The 19,217-nt window shown below is 45.1% G+C and overlaps 1 protein-coding gene across 3 annotated transcripts in view; it reads right to left on the bottom strand.

Annotated features, from left to right (window-relative positions):
- The window catches only part of LZTR1 (leucine zipper like post translational regulator 1), a 116,433-nt gene that overhangs the window by 22,639 nt on the left and 74,577 nt on the right, over positions 1–19,217 (bottom strand). For 2 of the 3 annotated variants that reach the window (XM_089773715.1, XM_075910554.2), the window contains exons 14-18: positions 17,658–17,841; positions 16,755–16,924; positions 13,384–13,540; positions 11,468–11,594; positions 1,115–1,264 (exon numbers count right to left, since the gene is read on the bottom strand). In XM_089773715.1, the coding sequence (XP_089629841.1) occupies positions 1,115–1,264; positions 11,468–11,594; positions 13,384–13,540; positions 16,755–16,924; positions 17,658–17,841 (788 nt within the window). Of the gene's footprint in view, positions 1–1,114; positions 1,265–2,337; positions 2,540–11,467; positions 11,595–13,383; positions 13,541–16,754; positions 16,925–17,657; positions 17,842–19,217 lie in introns of those variants that run through there. The other variant, XR_016347980.1, reaches the window with a different exon arrangement.

The raw sequence follows: 19,217 nt of genomic DNA on the forward strand, positions 1-19,217 counted from the left end.
GATAGATTACTGGAGGTAGGTTCATCAAGGGCTATGAGCCAGGAGAGGTAAGGAATGGTATCCTGAGCCTGTTTGTCTGGAGATGGGAGGACAGCTGCCAAAGAGGGATCGTCCTTTCATACAAACAACCCAGAACAGAACCTGTGCCCATAATAGCCAATAGCTCAGTGCTTAGTATACCAGGACTGGAGGAGTCCCAGATTAAAACCCTTCTCCAGATTAGGGACTTGAATCTCAGTCTTCCACACTGAAGATGAATACCTTCAGTGCCAAGCTACTCCATATTTTGGGGTAGGGATTTCTCAATTCATCCTGTTGGAGCTTTTTCACTTTGTATAATTATATATTCATTAGGCTAGGAAAACAGAGAGATTGACTGTATAGATCAGTGGTCTCACATGGGATTTGGGAAAGCCAGGTACATATCCCTGGATAGCTATAATTAAGGCTATGATTTTGTCACAATGGTCATGGAAACCATGAATTTGAATAAAGTCTACAAATGCCCCCTGAACCAAGTGAAATGTGCCCAAACCAAGAGGTGCTGCAAACTTATGCACTGTATCACAGCATCACTCAAGTTTGGGCCTTCTACCTCACCATTTCCATCTATGGCAGCATTGTGATCCCATGTTCTAAGTCACAACATATGGAGTAGGTAGCTGGGTCCAAATCCATAGGACAGGAGCTGCCATGCCCAGGCACGTGTAACATGGGCTCACTCTGCAACACGTCCTCACTTTCCTCTTTCTGTGACATAATGTTGTTTTTCAGCATCTCTGCTGTGAAATGTATTAACAAATACCATAACAAAATTATAACACTAGCTATAGTTTAACTCAGCCAAACTATTTAATGGTCTAGTAGACGGGCCTGATTCTCCACTTCCTCGCAATTAAGGCATTTACGGCAGTGCAAAGTAGATGCAATATGCTACTCTTCTGGTCTGACAGACTTTTTCCACTCACTTTTCATAGGTATAAATAACACCTGGAGTAAGACACAGCAGAAGCAGGCCCAACATATCTAATTAAAGTATCCATAGCAAAAGAAATCCAAAGCATCTATTTCAATTGTGTTTACAGACCGTAAATTTCAGTACATTTAAGGATACAGGGAATCTTCAGGAGGCATGTTCACTTCACCATAGTAAATGTATCTCAGCATAGACTCAAATGCTTGTTTACTGGGAACCATTTCACCTATAGAAATATTTACTTGCCCATCTTCTGGCATGAAGGAACGGAACATGGCTTCAAAGTAACTGGAAAAGGAAAGGTGATCAATGTAACAGAGAAGGCTTATACATAACCACAAGAAAGGTTCTGCAGACTCAGAATTTTTCAATAGGGGTATTGCAACTTCCACATAAGTTATTTCCTAGATACCATGCAGAGGAAAAAAAACTATCTCTAAACACTCTCTCAAATAGTATGCAGTGTTGTAATCATGTTGGTCCCAAGCTATTAGAGAGACAAGGTGGGTGAATTTGTATCTTTTATTGGACAACTTCTGCTGGTGAGAGACTAGCTTTAACATAGCCTACCTTTAATATAGCCATCTATGGAGTAGATTCCCCATCTCTCATTCAGCCAGGTTAGGCTGTCTAGATTGCAGCGCTATGCACTGCAGAACCCACAACCCCAATGCTCCCCCTACAAGTCAACAGGATACAAAGAAAGACAGAACCAGAATCCACCTTTTCCCACTATAAGTACCAGTAAAAAGAGAAATGACTTGCCTCTGAAACCAAGTGGGAACACACAGAGACCAATCTAGCCCTTAATGTAGGGGTGGGGAGCCTTTTTCGGGTCAGGGCTGCTGACTCTCAGAAAAATCACTCAAAGGCCTCACACAAGTGAGAAGCCACCCTCCTCTTCCTCCCCCCCACCAAATCCTCACTGATGTAGCCTCTGACTGACACTCCTCACATTCCCCTCACACACCAGGGCTTAGGTGATGCCCAGGCTAGTAGATTTTGTGTGCTCCAGTCCTGCGGCGAAGGGGAGCCCTGAGCTTCGGGGACCAGATCCAGGCAAGCCAGGGACTGCATCCGGCCCCAAGGTCTTAGTTCTTCACTCCAGCCTTAATGTACTGATGTTTCATATGTTTTTTCAATGGATTCTTCAATCTCTATCTCATAGCCTGCATGCTAATGTTTAGGCTTCATTCTATTAGTAACACTTGAGCTCCAGGTTCATTTTTTGAACATCAGCAAGCCAATACAGAATCAACAGAACTGTTAAGCTGTAAAGGGAGTCATCAAAAAGGATAAGTGAATTGAGATTCCAAGTCCGGAAGTGAAAGCTACTTGTGCAGTAAAATGAAGTTACTCACCCTGTGAAGTAACCACTGTTCTTCGAGGTGTGCCCCGTGGGTGTTCCACTCCTGATATCGGGTCCCATCCCAGCGCCGCGAATCGGAGAGCTATCAGAGCCATGGTCCGCCGGACCATGCATGCGTGGCTGCCTCTAGCAGTGTTTGCACCTTTGATGTGTTGCGCGTGGTCCAGCCTTGCTCAATTCCTCTCAGCTACTCCCTGAAACGAGAAACATAAAATTCCAGAGCGAGGAGGAAGGGCGGGTCGTGGAGCACCCATAGGGCACATCTCAAAGAACAATTGTTACTTCACAGGGTGAGTAACTTCTTTTTCTTCTTCGAGTGGCCCCGTGGATGCTCCACTCCTGGTGACTTTGGAGCAAAATCCAAACATTTGAGGGCTCTGGAATGAAGATTTTGGGGTACAAAAGAGGACTGCCGTAGCCACCGAGGAATCAGCCGCAAATTGATTTACTACAGCGTAATGCTTCATAAAAGAAGAATAGGAGGACCATGTTGTTGCTCAGCAAATGTCTCGAAGTGGGACACCTCTTAGAAAGGCTGTAGTAGTGGCAACTGCTCTTGTAGAATGGGCCCTCGGTGGGCACAAAAGGGATTTGTTACGTATGGAGTAGCAGGTTGTAATACATGAGACTATTAGACTTGCAATTCGCTGGGAAGTTAAGGGTTGTCCCTTGGATCGGTCCGCTAGTAACACTATTAGACGGTCTGATTTCCTGAACTGCCACGTTCTTTCGATGTAAAATGCTAGTGCCCTCCTCACATCGAGCATGTGCAGTACTGTGTTATGCCTTGAAGCGTGAGCTTTGGGATAGAAACAGGGAAGAACAACTGGCTCGATGTGAAAATCTGAACAAACTTTCGGAATAAACGCTGGATGAGATCTCAAAGTCATCGACTCCTTAGTAAAAACCGTGTAAGGTGGTGATGACATGAACACTGCTATCTCATTCACTCTGCGGGTTGATGTAAGGGTAAGCAGAATTTAGTAGTAAGAAGCTGTAATGATATTGTGGCTAAGGGCTCAAAGCGGGGTGGGGGCGAGTCAGTGAATCTAGAACGAAGTCCAGGTCCCAGGAAGGTGGTGGTGGTGGTCATCATGGTGGGTTGAGGTTTGTAAGTCCTTTCAGGAATCTTTTTATGGTGGGGTAAGCAAATACAGAGAATCCCTTCCCCCCCTCGATGAAATGCACTAATTGTTGCTAAGTGCTCTCGCAAGGAGGCTATTGCAAGGCCTGTGTCATGAAGATGTAAAATATAATCAAGTATCTGGGATACATTTGTTACGTGGGGATCCATAATATTACTGTCACACCAGGCTTTAAATCTGGTCCACTTGGCTAGATAAGTTTTTCAAATGGAATCCTTCCTGCTGTGTACTAATACTTCCTTAACTCTCCGTGAACATGAGCGCTCAGCAGAGTTGAACCAAGGAGCATCCATGCCATGAGGTGCAAGGTTTCAGGTTTCGGATGACACAGGGAGCCGTTGTCTTGAGTCAAGAGGTTCAGGAGCAGAGGAAGGTTGTACAGTGTCTTGATGGACCTCTGGTGGAGTACTGAATACCAGGGCTGACACACCCACGCTGAGGCTCTGAGGATTACTCGAGCCCTTTCTATACTGATCTTTTCCAGAATTCTGAGAACTAGGATGATCGGGGGAAAAGCGTATAGTAATGACGTTCCCCAGTGACGGAGAAAAGTGTCTCCCAAAGAGCGATGTCCTATTCCCGCTCTGGAGCAATAGTTGGGGCACTTGGCGTTGGCTGGGGTTGCAAACATATCATAGGAAAGCCCCATTGGGTGAAAATATGATGCAGAATGTCTGTGCGAATTTCCCACTTGTGGTCGTGGGGAAAAAGCCTGCTGAGTGAGTCCGTAATAGAGTTGTGGATACCCAGCAGATAGGATGCTGTCAGCATGGTGTTGATGCGGATACACCAGTTCCACAAACGCATTGCTTCTATACAGAGGGATCGAGATCGAACACCTCCCTGTCTGTTCACATAATACATGGTAGCAATACTGTCCGTGAGGATTCTGGTAGTCGTATTTCTTATATGGGACTGAAAATGCTGGCATGAGTATCATACCACTCTTAGCTTAAGAACGTTGATGTGTAAGAGCATCTCCTGTGTGGACCAGTGACCTTGAACCATCAGGTCGTCTATATGTGCTCCTTAACCGGTAAGGGACGCATCCGTCGTTATTTGTTTTGATGATTGTGGGCGGTGGAAAGGAATGCCCGCCATAAGATTGTGTGGTTTGGTCCACCACTGCAGGGATTGTTGCACATGTGGTGGTAGTACGACCATCTTGTGGATGCTGTCTTTCACTGGAATATATACTGTGGCCAATCAGTGTTGGAGGCAGCGAAAATTCAACCTTGCGTTCTGAACTACAGCAGTTGAAGCAGCCATGTGTCCCATTAGTTGTAAAGACACTTGAACGGGAAACGTTGGAGCATGCGTCAGTGTGCGTACAAGGTCTCGGACTGTGGCGAAACGGTCAGCGGGTAAGTAAGCGCACGCTGGTTTTGAGTCAAGCCTCGCCCCTATGAAAATCAGGTCCTGTGTAGGTTCTGGTGAAGACTTCTGTGTATTTATGAGAAGACCCAGAGAGTCAAAGACCTGAGAGGCTGTTGCTAACATTTGTCTGGCCTCTGAATATGTTAGCCCTCTTATGAGGCAATCGTCCAAGTATGGAAAAATTGTCACTCCTACTCTGCGTAAGTGGACAGACACTACCGCTAGGGTTTTGGTGAAAACTCTGGGTGCACTTGCCAAGCAGAAAGGCTGTACTCTGTACTAGAAATGTTCCTGACCTAGTTGGAAACGGAGAAAACGCCTGTGTGCCACATGGATTGCTATGTGGAAGTAGGCGTTCTGCAGGTCGAGGACTGCAAACCAGTCTCCCTTGTTCAACGATGGAATGATGGCATTTAAGGGCACCATCTTGAAGCGATGTTCCCTGAGATAGCGATTTAACTTGCGTGGGTCCAAAATGGGTCTCCATCCTCCTGTTTTTTTGGGGGTAAGGAAGTATCAGGAATAAAATCCTTTCCCCCAAAACTGCCTTGGTACCTTCTCTATTGTACCGATGTTCAGAAGATGCTGAACTTCTTGCTTTAGCAGATGCTCGTGAGAGGTGTCCCTGAAAAGGGACGAGGTAGGTGGGGTGGTAGGAGGAATGGATAGAAAGGGGATGGAGAGACCAGATTGTACCACTTCCAGTATCCACTTGTCCGAGGTGATATTGGACCAATTATGGTGGTACTGCTTTAGGCGATGGTGAAAAAGGTGGAGAGAATTTTGTGGTACGTTGAATGTAGGAGTCGTGTTTGCATCCTCGATGGGGAAGTCAAATTTGCTGCTTTGGTGCAGGTTGATTGGATGAGCGTTTTGTCTGGGATCATTTACAGTGAGGACGCTGTCGGAAGCACTGTTTTTTTTGGGTACGTGGTTGATTCTTATTAAATGTATAATCGTACCTTCGTTGATAGGGATAGTACCATTTGTGCCTATAGGGAGCTGTGTTCATTCCCAGTGTATGTAAAGTGGTACGGGAGTCCTTGCCAGAATGGAGAACTTTGTCGGTGTTACTAGCGAAGAGTTTTTGCTTATCAAAAGGTAGGTCTTCAACTTTATTCTGAAGCTTCCGCGGAGCTCCTGAAGAGGATAACCAGGAAGACCGTCTTATCACGACTCCCACAGCTGTGGCCCATGCAGCTGTGTCAGCCACATCCATAGCCATCTGCAAAGTAGTATTAGAGGATATCTCTCTCTCTTGGACTATGGCCTTCAGTAAGGGTTTTTTGGCATCAGGAAGATGTTGTAGTAGTTCCGTAAACTTTGAATAATTATCAAAATTGTGGTTAGAGAGATGGGTCAAATAGTTTGCAATACATAATAATAACGTAACCGAAGAGTAAACTTTTCTACCAAAAACATCTAGTTTCTTATTAAAGCGACGAGGAGTCCTGTGGCACCTTATAGACTAACTGAAGTGTAGGAGCATAAGCTTTCGTGGGCAAAGACCCACTTCGTCAGATGCATGTAGTGGAAATTTCCAGAGGCAGGAATAAATATGCAGGCCAGGATCAGGCTGGAGATGACCAGGTGGATCCAATCAAGGAGGATGAGGCCCACTTCTAGCAGCTGATCTGGAGGTGTGAATTCCAAGAGAATAGAAGCTGCTTTTGTAGTTAGCAAGCCATTCACAGTCTTTGTTTAATCCAGAGTTGATTGTGTCAAACTTAAAGATGAACTGTAGCTCAGCAGTTTCTCTTTGAAGTCTGGTCCTGAAGTTTTTTTGCTGCAGGATGGCTACTTTTAGATCTGCAATTGTGTGTCCAGGAAGATTGAAGTGTTCCCCTACAGGTTTTTGTATGTTGCCATTCCTAATATCAGATTTGTGTCCATTGATTCTTTTACGTAGGGACTGTCCTGTTTGGCCGATGTATATAGCAGTGGGGCATTGTTGGCACATGATGGCATATATTACGTTGGTGGATGTGCAGGAGAATGTACCAGTGACAGTATGGCTGATCTGGTTAGGTCCTGTGATGGTGTTGCTGGTGTATATATGTGGGCAGAGTTGGCACCGAGGTTTGTTGCAAGGATTGGTTCCTGAGTTCGAGTTATTATGGTGCGGTGTGTAGTTGCTGGTGAGAATATGCTTCAGGTTGGCGGGTTGTCTGTGGGCAAGGACCGGCCTACCTCCCAAGGCCTGTGAGAGCGAGGGATCATTGTCCAGGATGGGCTGAAGATCACTAATGATGCGTTGGAGAGGTTTTAGCTGGGGACTATAGGTGATGGCCAGTGGTGTTCTGTTGGTTTCTTTCTTGGGCTTGTCCCGTAGCAGGAGGCTTCTGGGTACACGTCTGGCTCTGTCAATCTGTCTCCTCACTTCCTCGTGTGGGTATCGCAGTTTACAGAATGCTTGTTGAAGGTCTTGTAGGTGTAGGTCTCTGTCTGAGGGGTTGGAGCATATGCGGTTGTACCTCAGTGCTTGGCTGTAAACAATGGATCGTGTGGTGTGTCTGGGATGGAAACTGGAGGCATGCAGGTAAGTGTAGCGGTCGGTAGGTTTTCTGTATAGGGTGGTATTGATATGACCGTCACTTATTTGTATCGTGGTGTCCAGGAAATGGACCTCCCGTGTAGATTGGTCCATGCTGAGGTTGATGGTGGGGTGGAAGCTGTTGAAATCATGGTGAAATTCTTCCAGAGTCTCCTTCCCATGGGTCCAGATGATGAAGATGTCATCGATGTAGCGTAGGTAGAGAAGGGGTGTAAGTGGACGAGAGCTGAGGAAGCGTTGTTCCAGGTCAGCCATAAAAATGTTGGCGTATTGTGGGGCCATGCGGGTGCCCATAGCAGTGCCACTGGTCTGGAGGTATATGTTGTCACCAAATCTGAAATAGTTGTGTGTGAGGATAAATTCACAGAGTTCAGCCACCAGTTGTGCTGTGGCATCATCAGGAATACTGTTCCTGACAGCTTGTACTCCATCTGCATGTGGGATGTTTGTGTAGAGAGCCTCTACATCCATGGTGGCTAGGATGGTGTTTTCTGGAAGATCACCTATGCATTGTAGTTTTCTCAGGAAATCCGTAGTGTCACGAAGGTAACTGGGAGTGCTGGTGGCGTAGGGTCTGAGCAGAGAGTCCACATAGCCAGACAGTCCTTCAGTAAGAGTGCCAATGCCCGAGATGATGGGGCGTCCGGGATTTCCAGGTTTGTGGATCTTGGGTAATAGATAGAACAACCCTGGTCGGGGCTCTAAAGGTGTATCGATTTGTTCCTGTGTTTGTTTGGGGAGTGTCCTGAGCAGATGGTGCAGTTTCTTAGTATATTCCTTAGTGGGATCTGAGGAAAGTGGCCTGTAGAATTTGGTATTGGAGAGTTGTCTGGCAGCCTCCTTTAGGTAGTCAGGCCTGTTCATGATGACAACAGCACCTCCTTTGTCAGCCTCTTTGATTATAATGTCAGAGTTGTTCCGGAGGCTGTGGATGGCATTGCGTTCTGCACGACTGAGGTTACCAGGCAAGCGATGCTGTTTTTCCACAATTTCTGCCTGTGCACGTCGGCGGAAGCATTCTATGTAGAGGTCCAGACTGCCATATTTCGTCTGCCACTTCCATGATTGCCTCATTAGGAAGGGTGATTTTTGCTCACTGTTATTGTCACAGATTCTTCAAGAGATGATGTTTTTTGATGGGAACATCCATTAATTGTATTTCCTGTGTGAATTGCTTCAGGTCATCCAATGGAGAGGCGTAGTCTGGAATCATTGCCTCATCTGGTGAAGAAGAGGAACAGTCAGTTGGGGAAATGTGCGGTTGAGGATCTTTTGCTTCGAACAATTGGCCCTCTTCTGGTTCCAACTGTTCTTGATGGACGGTCAAGTTTTCCAATGGGGGCGGCGAGAGCAACTGCTGTGGACACTCAGGTAAGTATTGTGCACTGGGTGATGGGTGGGTACATGACGAGCCCCTATAAGATAGGATAGCATGCCCAGGGTGGGGACAATCAGTCAGCCCTGTAGTAGTGCCCATAGTATTGTTCGGACCGTGCTGGAGAACAGCATCTGGAGGATCTTGAACTGTGGATATAGTAGACCCACCCCAGTGATCGTCTAGATGATCTACGCCTTGGCGACCTTCTGGGTGAATGAGAACGTGATAGAGAGCATCTTGTTTCTATACAGACAGCATCCTCATGTGTGGGTCTTTTAAGTATTTGGTAAGTAGGAGAAAGGCTATAGTCTCGGTGCCGTCGGTACCTGGGTGGAGAAGGAGATGGTCCCGGAGAGAAGGTAGGCGAGGGAGATAATGCTCTGTAAGTTTCCTTTTCCGCAGCTTTGCAAGGCAGGGAAGCCTTGTCAATTTCACATGCTGCTGGAGAGCCTGTGGCCAAACGTGGCTACGGTGCAGAAGAGACTCCACATGGGGGCGGTGCTGATGGTGCCGGCATATCGCACGATGCTGGTGGTGCCGCGGGCAAGACTTGCAGATTTGGCACTGAGGGGGTTAACCCTGCTGCAGCTGGTGCCGCTTGAGCAGCCCTTAGTGGTGCTGGCTTTTGTGCTGCTGTCGGTGCCGATGCCACTTGCGCTCTCAGCCCTGGCTCAGGCGATCTTCTTGCTTTGGGAGCCTGTTGATATCCTGGAGTAGTTGCCCCAGATGATTTTTCAAAGCATCTTGTGTTGTTGGTCACCGGCAGAGATCGAGTTGGGGACTCCTTCTTTTTCTTTGTAATGGCTGTCCCAGGAGACATTGCCCGCCGTTTATGGATTGCTGTCCCAGAGGCGGGAATGGCATCAGACTCCAGTGCCTTGCCATACAGGATCAGTTTCAGGCGCAGGTCCCGATCCCTTCTTGCTCTTGTAGTTAGTTTACTGCAGTGGATGCATTTCTAGGGGACATGTGTGTGACCCAAGCACCTGACACAGGAGTCATGTCCGTCTGACACCGGCATGGCTTCCCTACAGATGGAGCATTTCTTAAACCAGGGGGATGCTGGCATCGCTGAAAGTAGCCGGGAGAGAGAAACTGACCAGCTGCTATCTCTCCTCCGTCTGTCCCCTTACTTTGTTGAACCGAGGCGGTTCTCTCTCTCTCTCTCTCTCTCTCTTTTATTTTTTAAAGACAGGTAGCGGCAATGGCTTGCCTGAAACGTCTGAGGAAAAGTTTTTTTTTCTTTTGAACAACTAGAAACTATTGAAGAAAGAAGTAGCTGATGAAAGGCTCTGAACTATTTACAATTGTGAAGACTTTTGAAGAGAATGATTGAAACTGAAACTGACAGAAAGGGAGCTCCGTCTGCAACCAGGGGCGGATGAGAGGAACTGAGCGAGGCCGGTCTGCGGCCAACACATCAAAGGCACGAACATTCTGATAGCTCTCCGATTTGCGGCGCCAGGACGGGCCCCGACACCAGGAGTGGAGCACCCCCGGGGCCACTCGAAGAAGAACTGATGTTCTTCAAGATGAGCACCTCTGTGGATGCTCCATTCTAGGCATTGGTGCATCCCTGTGCCTTGGTACAGAGATTTCTGCAGCAATGTCCCTCTGGGTCATGTGTGCATGGGGTGCACCTCATAACCCCCCCCTTCATTTAAAGTGCCATGTGGAAGACTTGAAGCCCTCAGGTCTCCTTCTACCGCAGAGACACAACTCCACAGTAGAGGGGAGGAGGGTGGGTAGTGGAACATCCACAGGAACACTCACCTCAAAGAACCTCAGTTACTGCACAGGTAACTAACTCTCACTTCTTCCTCAAGAGATGTCCCTGTAGGTGCTCCATTCTCAGCAACTTGTTTTGAAGCACACAACTGGCCAAAGGAAGCTGACAGATTTTGCTGGGAAGCAGGGGCAGCATGCAAAGCCTTCACCCTTCCTCCCCAGTGTTCTGAGCAGAGAGCAGCAAGCAATTTAAAGGGACATGAGATTGCTTGCAGAGGCCGTAGAATAAACACTTGCTCCTTTTCACTTAATGACAATAATAACTTAATTTCACTCAGCACACAGTCAAGATGTGGAACTCCTTGCCAGAGGATGTGGTGAAGACAAGGACTTTAACAGGGTTCAAAAAAGAGTTAGATAGATTCATGGAGGTTAGGGCCATCAATGGCTATTAGCCAGGATGGGTAGGAATGGTGCCTCTGTTTGTGTGGAAATGGGTGACAGGAGAGGGATCCTGCCTCTCTCTGGGACATCTGGTACTGACCATTGTCAGCAGACAGAATATTGGGCTAGATGGACCTTTGATCTGACTCAGTATGGCCATTCTTATGACATGATTATTTGCTTCTTTTTGAAACTGTGGTAGGATACAGACTTTATCATTCAATTAAGATTTTGATGACAAACTCATTAACATTTTAGTCAATGTTGCTTACTGGCTCAATTATATTTAATTTCTGGGGGGAAAAATCCTGTCTGTTACTCACATCTCAGTGAAGAGAAGCCTAAAGGAGAGAAGTGTATTGTGTGCTTCAAAACAAGCCGATCCAAGAAGCAATCTGTGGTACTGGTACCCACGACATCTGTTACCACTCTAGTAAATGATGACTTTTTGAAAAGTTTCTAAGTTTCAGTAAGTGACGGATTAGAGTGTACACACCTAGAACGAGCTGCCAGAATTGCCTTATGTGCCGGTCTTGGGTGGCCATCTAATAGCAGGATGATATCACAAAATTCAATTCCAGCTCCTTCTAGATAAGCTTTCATATCCTGAATCAAAGATGTTCCTGACAGAGGTAATACAGAGCAATGATTAAAGAGAAAACACATTTCAGGTAAACAGCTGCTTTAAAGTTAATACATGGTTGAGCCACATCTGCATACGTTTTCCCGTGGGATCAAGGGAGTTATTGATAGGTAGGAACTTCATCACATTCTCAGTGCCACAAGAGGCTCTTTCTGAGATGTGGTACACATATATTCCATGCTCCCAGAGTCAGAATTTTGAAGAAAATGCCCACTGGCCCACACATGCACCCTTATATTCCTTGGGCCTTCACTCAAGAAGATAAAAAAATGAAGCACACCAACCATCTCTCCAGTTCCTTTTGTACCTGAATATAATCAAGGTCCAAAGAAGAGGGGAAGGAGGGTGGGTAGTGAGATACAGATAGGGACCACAAATCTCAAATAATCTGTAAGGTAAATAACTTCCTCTTCTCTAAGTGCTGGTCCCTATGTGTATTTCACAGTGGGTGACTAATAAGTAATACCGACAAGCAGTGTTCAAGAAAAAAAGTGTGTGAGGTTGCTGGTGGTAGAGCGGCATGAAGGACTACTGACCCAAAGGATGTGTCAACAGCAGAGTCCTCTACTAAAACAAAATGACTTAGACATATGAATGGAAATCCATACAGCTGCTTTATATGTTAACCAAAGACATGCCCTCAAACTACAGACAATGTTTGGGCTCACCCTGTGTGGAGTGGAGGAAATGGACACAACTGACAACAGAGTAAGATACAATCTGAGGTCCATGCAGAGAACCTCAGAGGAGATAGCCTGACTTTGGACACAAATAGTTTGGGAGATTTTCTAATCAATGCTGTCCTCTGCAGATAAGAGGATGGTCTGTACAGCTTCTAGAATAGTGATAGAAATGTAGCCATGTTAGTCTGGGGTAGCTGAAGCAAAATGCAGGACAATGTAGCACTTTAAAGTGCTACATTGTCCTGCATTTTGTACAGCTTCTGAGCCACAAAGTTCTAGTGGTGATAGCCATCCAAAAACCAAACTGAAAGATGAAACATCTCAAGGATGGGATGCTTGATCCTGTTCCTCTCCTGGGTCAAAAGACTGGGAAATGAATGGATACTGATAGAAGGGTAGTATGACACCAGTAGGAGGTTCGGGAACCAAAACTGTCTTGGTCAACTGGGGGTACTGACAATGACTCATGCCTTGTCTTGATCCATGTTCTACAAGCTAATGGAAAGCAGGGGAATAATGGATGCACTGGGGCAAACAATATTTTAGCAGAGGGCTCCCAGCTGTGGCACACCGTGTCACTAGGTATCAGGAAGAGTCTTTCTAGGGACATAATGGCTTTCCATCAGTGTATGTATTTAAACACAGAAGCACCACATGAGCATGGGAGAATTTAAACCTGGAGGAAAGGATAATGCAAAGAAGTGAATTTGCATTTCATTCTTAATTTAGTGGGGCCTGGAGGCCCTTGAGCTGGCCTTAAATGCACAACCAGGTTGTACTTCTAACTTGGTAGAGACACAGTGTTTTGCATCACCTGGAGCTGTGTCAGGATTCAGTATCAGATACAGTGAGTAGAAACAATAGAGCCCGAAAGTTAGAAATGTGAATCACTGTCATCAGGTCTGTTTCTATTAACTAACTAAATAAATATTAACAGGTCCTTGTATGTACCTAAAAGGCGTGCCACTAGACTGACGGAGCAATCAATGACGAGCAATCAGCTACTCCTGGGTGTAGACAAGACTCCTCATATTACAAGCTCAAGGAAATAAATTGATTATTAGTTCAGGAACAAAAACACATTACCAATGTCCAGAGGCTGATCGGAATGTGTTCGAACAGGAGGTAGCTGTTTTCTTCGTACTATCTCCACTATCAGGGGTGGGGAAAGGTGCTCAAATTCCTTCATCATTATTACCTGATTAAAATGTGACTCTTTAACCACAAAGTTCAGGCAGTGTTCCTTAAAAAGTGAAAAAGTTTCACTTGAGAAAACTTTATAATTATAAACAGAACAGAAGAAAAAGCATTGCAAAGCATCCATCCAAAATCCCACAGAAGACTTTTGATAGTATTAACAAGAAAACTAGATGATTTTTACCAGAACCTGAAAAAACAGTATCATGTGATAGCAGGACCTTTGTTATTCTTACTGATATTAAATGCAATAAGTTGTTTTCAGTGCAACAATAAATATGCATAAAATTAAGCACTCAGAATGAAATGCCCATTACGGCTGAATGCAAAACCTTGTTTCTCCCTACTTAAGCTTATGTGTTATGACATGCTAACATTACACAATCATGCAATCGCTCAAATCATGCTATATTTGACATCTTTTTCTAACCCTTTACATCAGAAGCATAACATTTTCATTTGTGTATAAAGAATCATCTTACAGTAAATGACATTCTTAAAGATGTGTTATCCATCTAGATTTCACTTCTGTGGCAGATGCACTTTATGTGTATTTGATTTTTTTGGCCAACAGTATGCACTAGGGCTGCATCTGTATGCTGGATATTTTCATGCCTCGTCCTGAAGGAGGCACAGCATGTCCATAATGCAATGATAAACCCACAGCACTGAGTCTCAACTGACTTGGGATTTGGGGGTTTCCGCTGCAGAACTAAGAATGGCAGGGTAGACATTCAGGCTCAGGCTGCAGACCAGGTCCAAACTTCTACCCTGCAATTTTATAGCCCCATGAGCCCAAATCAGGTGTAAAATATACACTTTTATTGCAGTGTACACGTATCCACAAAGGCCAGAGCAGGCCCAACCATCACCTCCTTCACCAAAACAAAATCCTAGAAGAGAAGGAAACAGTAGATACGGGAGAGGAAGTGGGTGGTGTAAGCCATGTGAGACTGTGTTTAGACTACAAAGTTTTATCAGAAAGAGGCTTTTCCGACAATTTGCCCACCTACACTGGGCCAAATGTCAGAAAAAAAGCCACTTCCGGAACATCCCTTCTTCCTTGTAAAACGAGGTTTACAGGGATGCCGAAAAAATGCATCTGCTTTTCCGATTTTTTTTTTTTTGAAAAAGCAGATGCATTCTTTGGATGCAGCAGAGCTTTTCCAGGACACCTCTGGTATCCCAGAAAAGCTCTGCAGTCTAGACATACCTTGAACAACACACCTCAAAGAACCACAGTTACTACAAGGTAAATAACTGTTCATTCTTCTTTACACGACTGTTCACATAGATTCCACTTCTAATGACTATCAAGCAGTCACCTTATACCTACCAAACCCTGCAAACTTTGAAATAGGGATGTTTCATAGAAAAGTTGAAAACACTGTCTCTGCACTGGTGGAATGGGCTTTCATGAGCACGGGTGAATGTGATGCAAGGTGCATCTGTATATACATCTTATGCACTGCTGCAACAATACCTCCCCTTGAAAAGTAGTAACACCTCTGTTGTTATTATCACTGTGAAACAAAGTCATCTATGAAATTATAAATTCTGTCCATTTCGATCATGTAGCTGTCTAGGGTGGTAAGAATCACAGAAACAGGACTGGAACAGACTTCAAGAGGTCATCAAATCTATTCTTCTGCAATAAGGGCAGAACCACGCACCTTCTAGACTGAAGTAGGTAATAATTATTGATGGGGGGGGAACACTACAAGAATTTGCTAATGGTCAAAGGGCACATTTTTCTATTAGATCAGTGGAGAGTGTGGGGTTTGGGTGCAGGAGTAGATTCTGACCTGGGAGCAGGGTGCAGGTCTGGGAGGGAGTTGTGACGTGGGTAGAGGTGTAATAAGAGATGCAGGGGGTTGGGTTGTGACCCAGGGCAGGGAGTTGGGGTGCAGGCGCTGGGGTGTAAGGTGCAGGCTCTGACGGGAAGGTGTTTAGTCTAGGTCAGTGTTTCTTAACCTTTTCTTATAAAGTACCCCTTAAAAAAAAAGTACCCCCAATACCTACAGTTTTCAGACACACAATTTTTTTTTCTACCATTGCAACACATTTGTTTAAACAACTTAATCATACCTGGGCGGGTGAATGAAACTTTTGGGTGTAAAAAGTACAAATTAATAAAGTGCTCTAAAACTTAAAACAAAAATTCAGTTTTCTCCCAATTTCAGTTGTGTTGATGTACCCCCCAGACTAATCTCGAGTACCCCTAAGGGTACTTGTACCACTGGTTGAGAAACACTGGTCTAGGTGACTCCCAAGCAGCAGCCCAGATGGGCTTCTTAAGCAGGCTTCCTGTCTGCCATGCCTCCCCAAACCTCTCAAAGAGGCTGGGGCCAGCGTGTGTGCATCTACATGGTACACTTCATGGGGGAAAGGGGACTCTGTGAGATGCCTGTATCCACACGCACAGCCCAGGCAGCTTCCACTGGATTGTGCTGAGGGGCAGAAACAGCACACGCATACTTCCCCACCCCTCCAAGGGACACAGGCCTTGCAGAGATGCACATGGCTCCAGCATGTGGCTGCTTTCAGCAGTGTGGGTGGTGGGGCAGGAAGGGAGCCTGCTAAGAGTCTAAATATATACATATATTTATATATAGGTTTATCGATTGTATTGGTGGTGCACATTCACACTTTACCTTAATATTTGTGTTGCACATAAGAAAATTCAACCTGTCCAAAGGTTGAAAATGTTAGAGGGAACATTGGTGATGGTTCATATCCACATTATGTTCCTTCTGTCAGTGATGTATCTATTCACCAGGAGTGTTTCCACCGATTTAACTGTGTGGTGCACTGGGGGGCTCACCTCCCTAGCTCCAGGGCTGACACCCAACAGGCAATATAAGTAATGCAGTGTCTACAAGGAAACTGCATCACCCCAACTACACTGACCTACCCCTTTCACAGAAGCGGAGTTATTACATTGCTGTATTGGGTGACTTACTTTGATGGGTGCTACATTTAGTATAGATACTTACAGAGCTAGGTCAACATGAGCTGGCCTAGGTTGACCAAACTCTGTAATATAGAGCAGGCCTTAAAGGTAGAGGAAGAGACTCTAATTTAATGCTGATGCTGAGCCTCAGCTGGACATTTAAGTTGCTGCCTCCAATTTCAAATTCACCGTAAAAGCCTTGAAACTGACAAAACAACTTAAGTTTAGTCCACGAGTCAATAGCTACATTGGCTACCCTGAGTTCTAATTCTTATCAGTAATCTTGTTAGCAAAATTCAGTGTTTACCTTTAGCTGATCCAGCTGAAGCTTGTTAGCATTTTCACACACAATGAGCACATTCTGCAGATCTACAGATGCTTCTATATACTGGAGGCAGAGCTGTTCCAGTCGTGAGAGCTTGAAATTCAGGGCTAATTTGTATACGTCCATGATAAGTAGTACATCTTGCACATGACCTGTACATCACAAAGGGAAACAGTGCCATTACATAGCTCTAGAGAACTTGCTAATAGAAGATTCTTCAGAGATATCTAGAGAGGTCAGAAATGTTCTCAAACCAATTTCTGGTGTCATCTTGAGTAATTAGGGTACGAGAACCAAGGGAGATTAGCAATATTATCATTTGTTTTATCTCCTGTTTAACACAGATCACAGAGCTTCTCCAGAGTAGCTCCTAAAGGAGATTTTTAGCAAAACATTCAATCTTGATTTTTAAATGGTCAGTGATTCATTGTTAATGACTTTCACTACTAAAAATCTATTGCCTTACATTCCTGTCTGAATTTGTGTAGCTTCAACATCCAGCCATTGCATTATGTTTTATCTTTCTCAGGTAGACTGAAGACTATTAAATACTTTCTCCTATGTAAGACTCACAGACTGCAATCAAGTCACTTAACCTTCTCTTTGTTAAGATAAATAGAATGACGTCCTTGAGTCTCTGACAACAAAGCATATTTTCTAATCCTTTAATAACTTTAGGATTTCTTTTCTGAATCATTCCTGATTTTTTAACATCCTTCTTGAGCTGAGGACAAGAGCTGGACACAGAATTCCAGCAGTGATTGCACAGCTGATAAATAGAAATATTTACTCTCAAATTGTTAGTATTCAATTTTCATTATTTTTTTAAAAAGGTCTCTATGGGCCAGGTTTGGCTTGCACACTACCTTCCTCCAGCTGCCCTACCTTTGCGTGGGTATTTTATTTTATCCGTGTACAGGAACTGCATGAGCACTTCAAAGGGCTGAGCTTCAGCTTCTCGGATTGTCACTTCCAGCAGGGGCTGCAGGCAGCACAGCTTGACATTGCCACCAATTCCCTCCTTCTGGGATAGTGCTGGTCCCTCTTCGTCAATCTCTTGCTTAGATTTCTAATGGGAAAGGAAAACAGTAATCAAGAAGCAACAGTGTGTGGTTGTGTCCCTGGGACTGCAGCTGAGAAGGCTAATTTGCCAGGAACACACTTTGTGAGTGTGCATTTGTACAACTGTGATGTATGAAGCCATAGAACTCTGCACTGTACTGCCTGGGCTTGTGTAGTGGAGTTTCGCCCCTTCATGCCGTGAACTGGCATTGTGACATTTATCTTTGAGCTCGTCTGTATTTTAAAATAAAGAAAGCCCCAGACAGGGAGCTCAGTAATGAAGTGTCCCAGCTTCCCTCCAAAGAGGATTCTTGGGTGCTGAAAAATCTCCTTTGAGCTCTGTGCACAATAGCATGTGCACTGGGCAAAGTGGCTGGAAGGCCCTCTTAGTAAATTACTCTGGTTCAGAAAGTCCCCCGCCAAAGCTCTGGATCCTCCAGCACATGAGGCATCTCAGGAAGAACAGAGGCAAAGGAAGCGTGGTTGAGACAGTCCTGCACGCTGATGACTCCTAGGTTCTACAACAGGCGTGTCAAACTTGAAGCCTACCTAGGGCTGCACAAATGGAAACTGATAGCTTTCAGGGCCACGAAAGAAAATGTACTTTTATCAGAAAGTCATAATTATTTATTATTATAGATTATGTTTTAGATATATTTTATATTTTTTCAGGTCTTGTTAAAATCATAGAATACTAGGACTAGAAGGGACCTCGAGAGGTCATCGAGTCCAGTCCTCTGCCCTCATGCAGGACCCAGTACTGTCTAGACCAGTGGTCTCCAACCTTTTTACACCCAAGAACACTTTTTAAATGACAGACCAAGCCAAGATCTACCGCCCCGCCCCTTCCTTGAAGCCCCACCCTCTCTATTCTCCTCATCTCCATCACTTGCTATCCCCAATTCTTATACCGCTGCTTTTTTAAAAAAAAATTCTTCTGTAGGAAGAGGTTTTTCCAACATTTGGCCTGTCTAGACTGGACCAAATGTCAGAAAAAAAAACCCTTTTTTTGGAAGCCCCCTTATTCCTCGTGGAAAGAGGAATATAGGGGTGACCAAAAGAGCATGTTTGCTCTTCCACTAAAAAAGCGGAAGAACAAACGCAACCCTGGATGCAGAAGAATTTTTCTGGGATATCTCCAGAATCCTGAAAAACTCCAGCAGTCTAGCCGGACCCTCACTGGGTTGAGACAGGATGTGCAGTCTCTGGGGTGGGAATGAGGGATTTGGGTGAGGGAAGGGGTGAGAGGTGCAAGCTCTGGGAGGAAATCTGGATGCAGGAGGAGGTGGAGAAGGGGACGCTGGCTCGGGGAGGGAGCTCCAGGCCGGGCAGAGTTGGGGTACTAAACAAGTGACAGGCTCGTGGATGTGAGGGTGCAGGAAT

The sequence above is a fragment of the Pelodiscus sinensis genome, chromosome 27, assembly GCF_052426305.1.
Source record: "Pelodiscus sinensis isolate ZL-2025 chromosome 27, ASM5242630v1, whole genome shotgun sequence".
NCBI classification, from domain to species: domain Eukaryota; kingdom Metazoa; phylum Chordata; order Testudines; family Trionychidae; genus Pelodiscus; species Pelodiscus sinensis.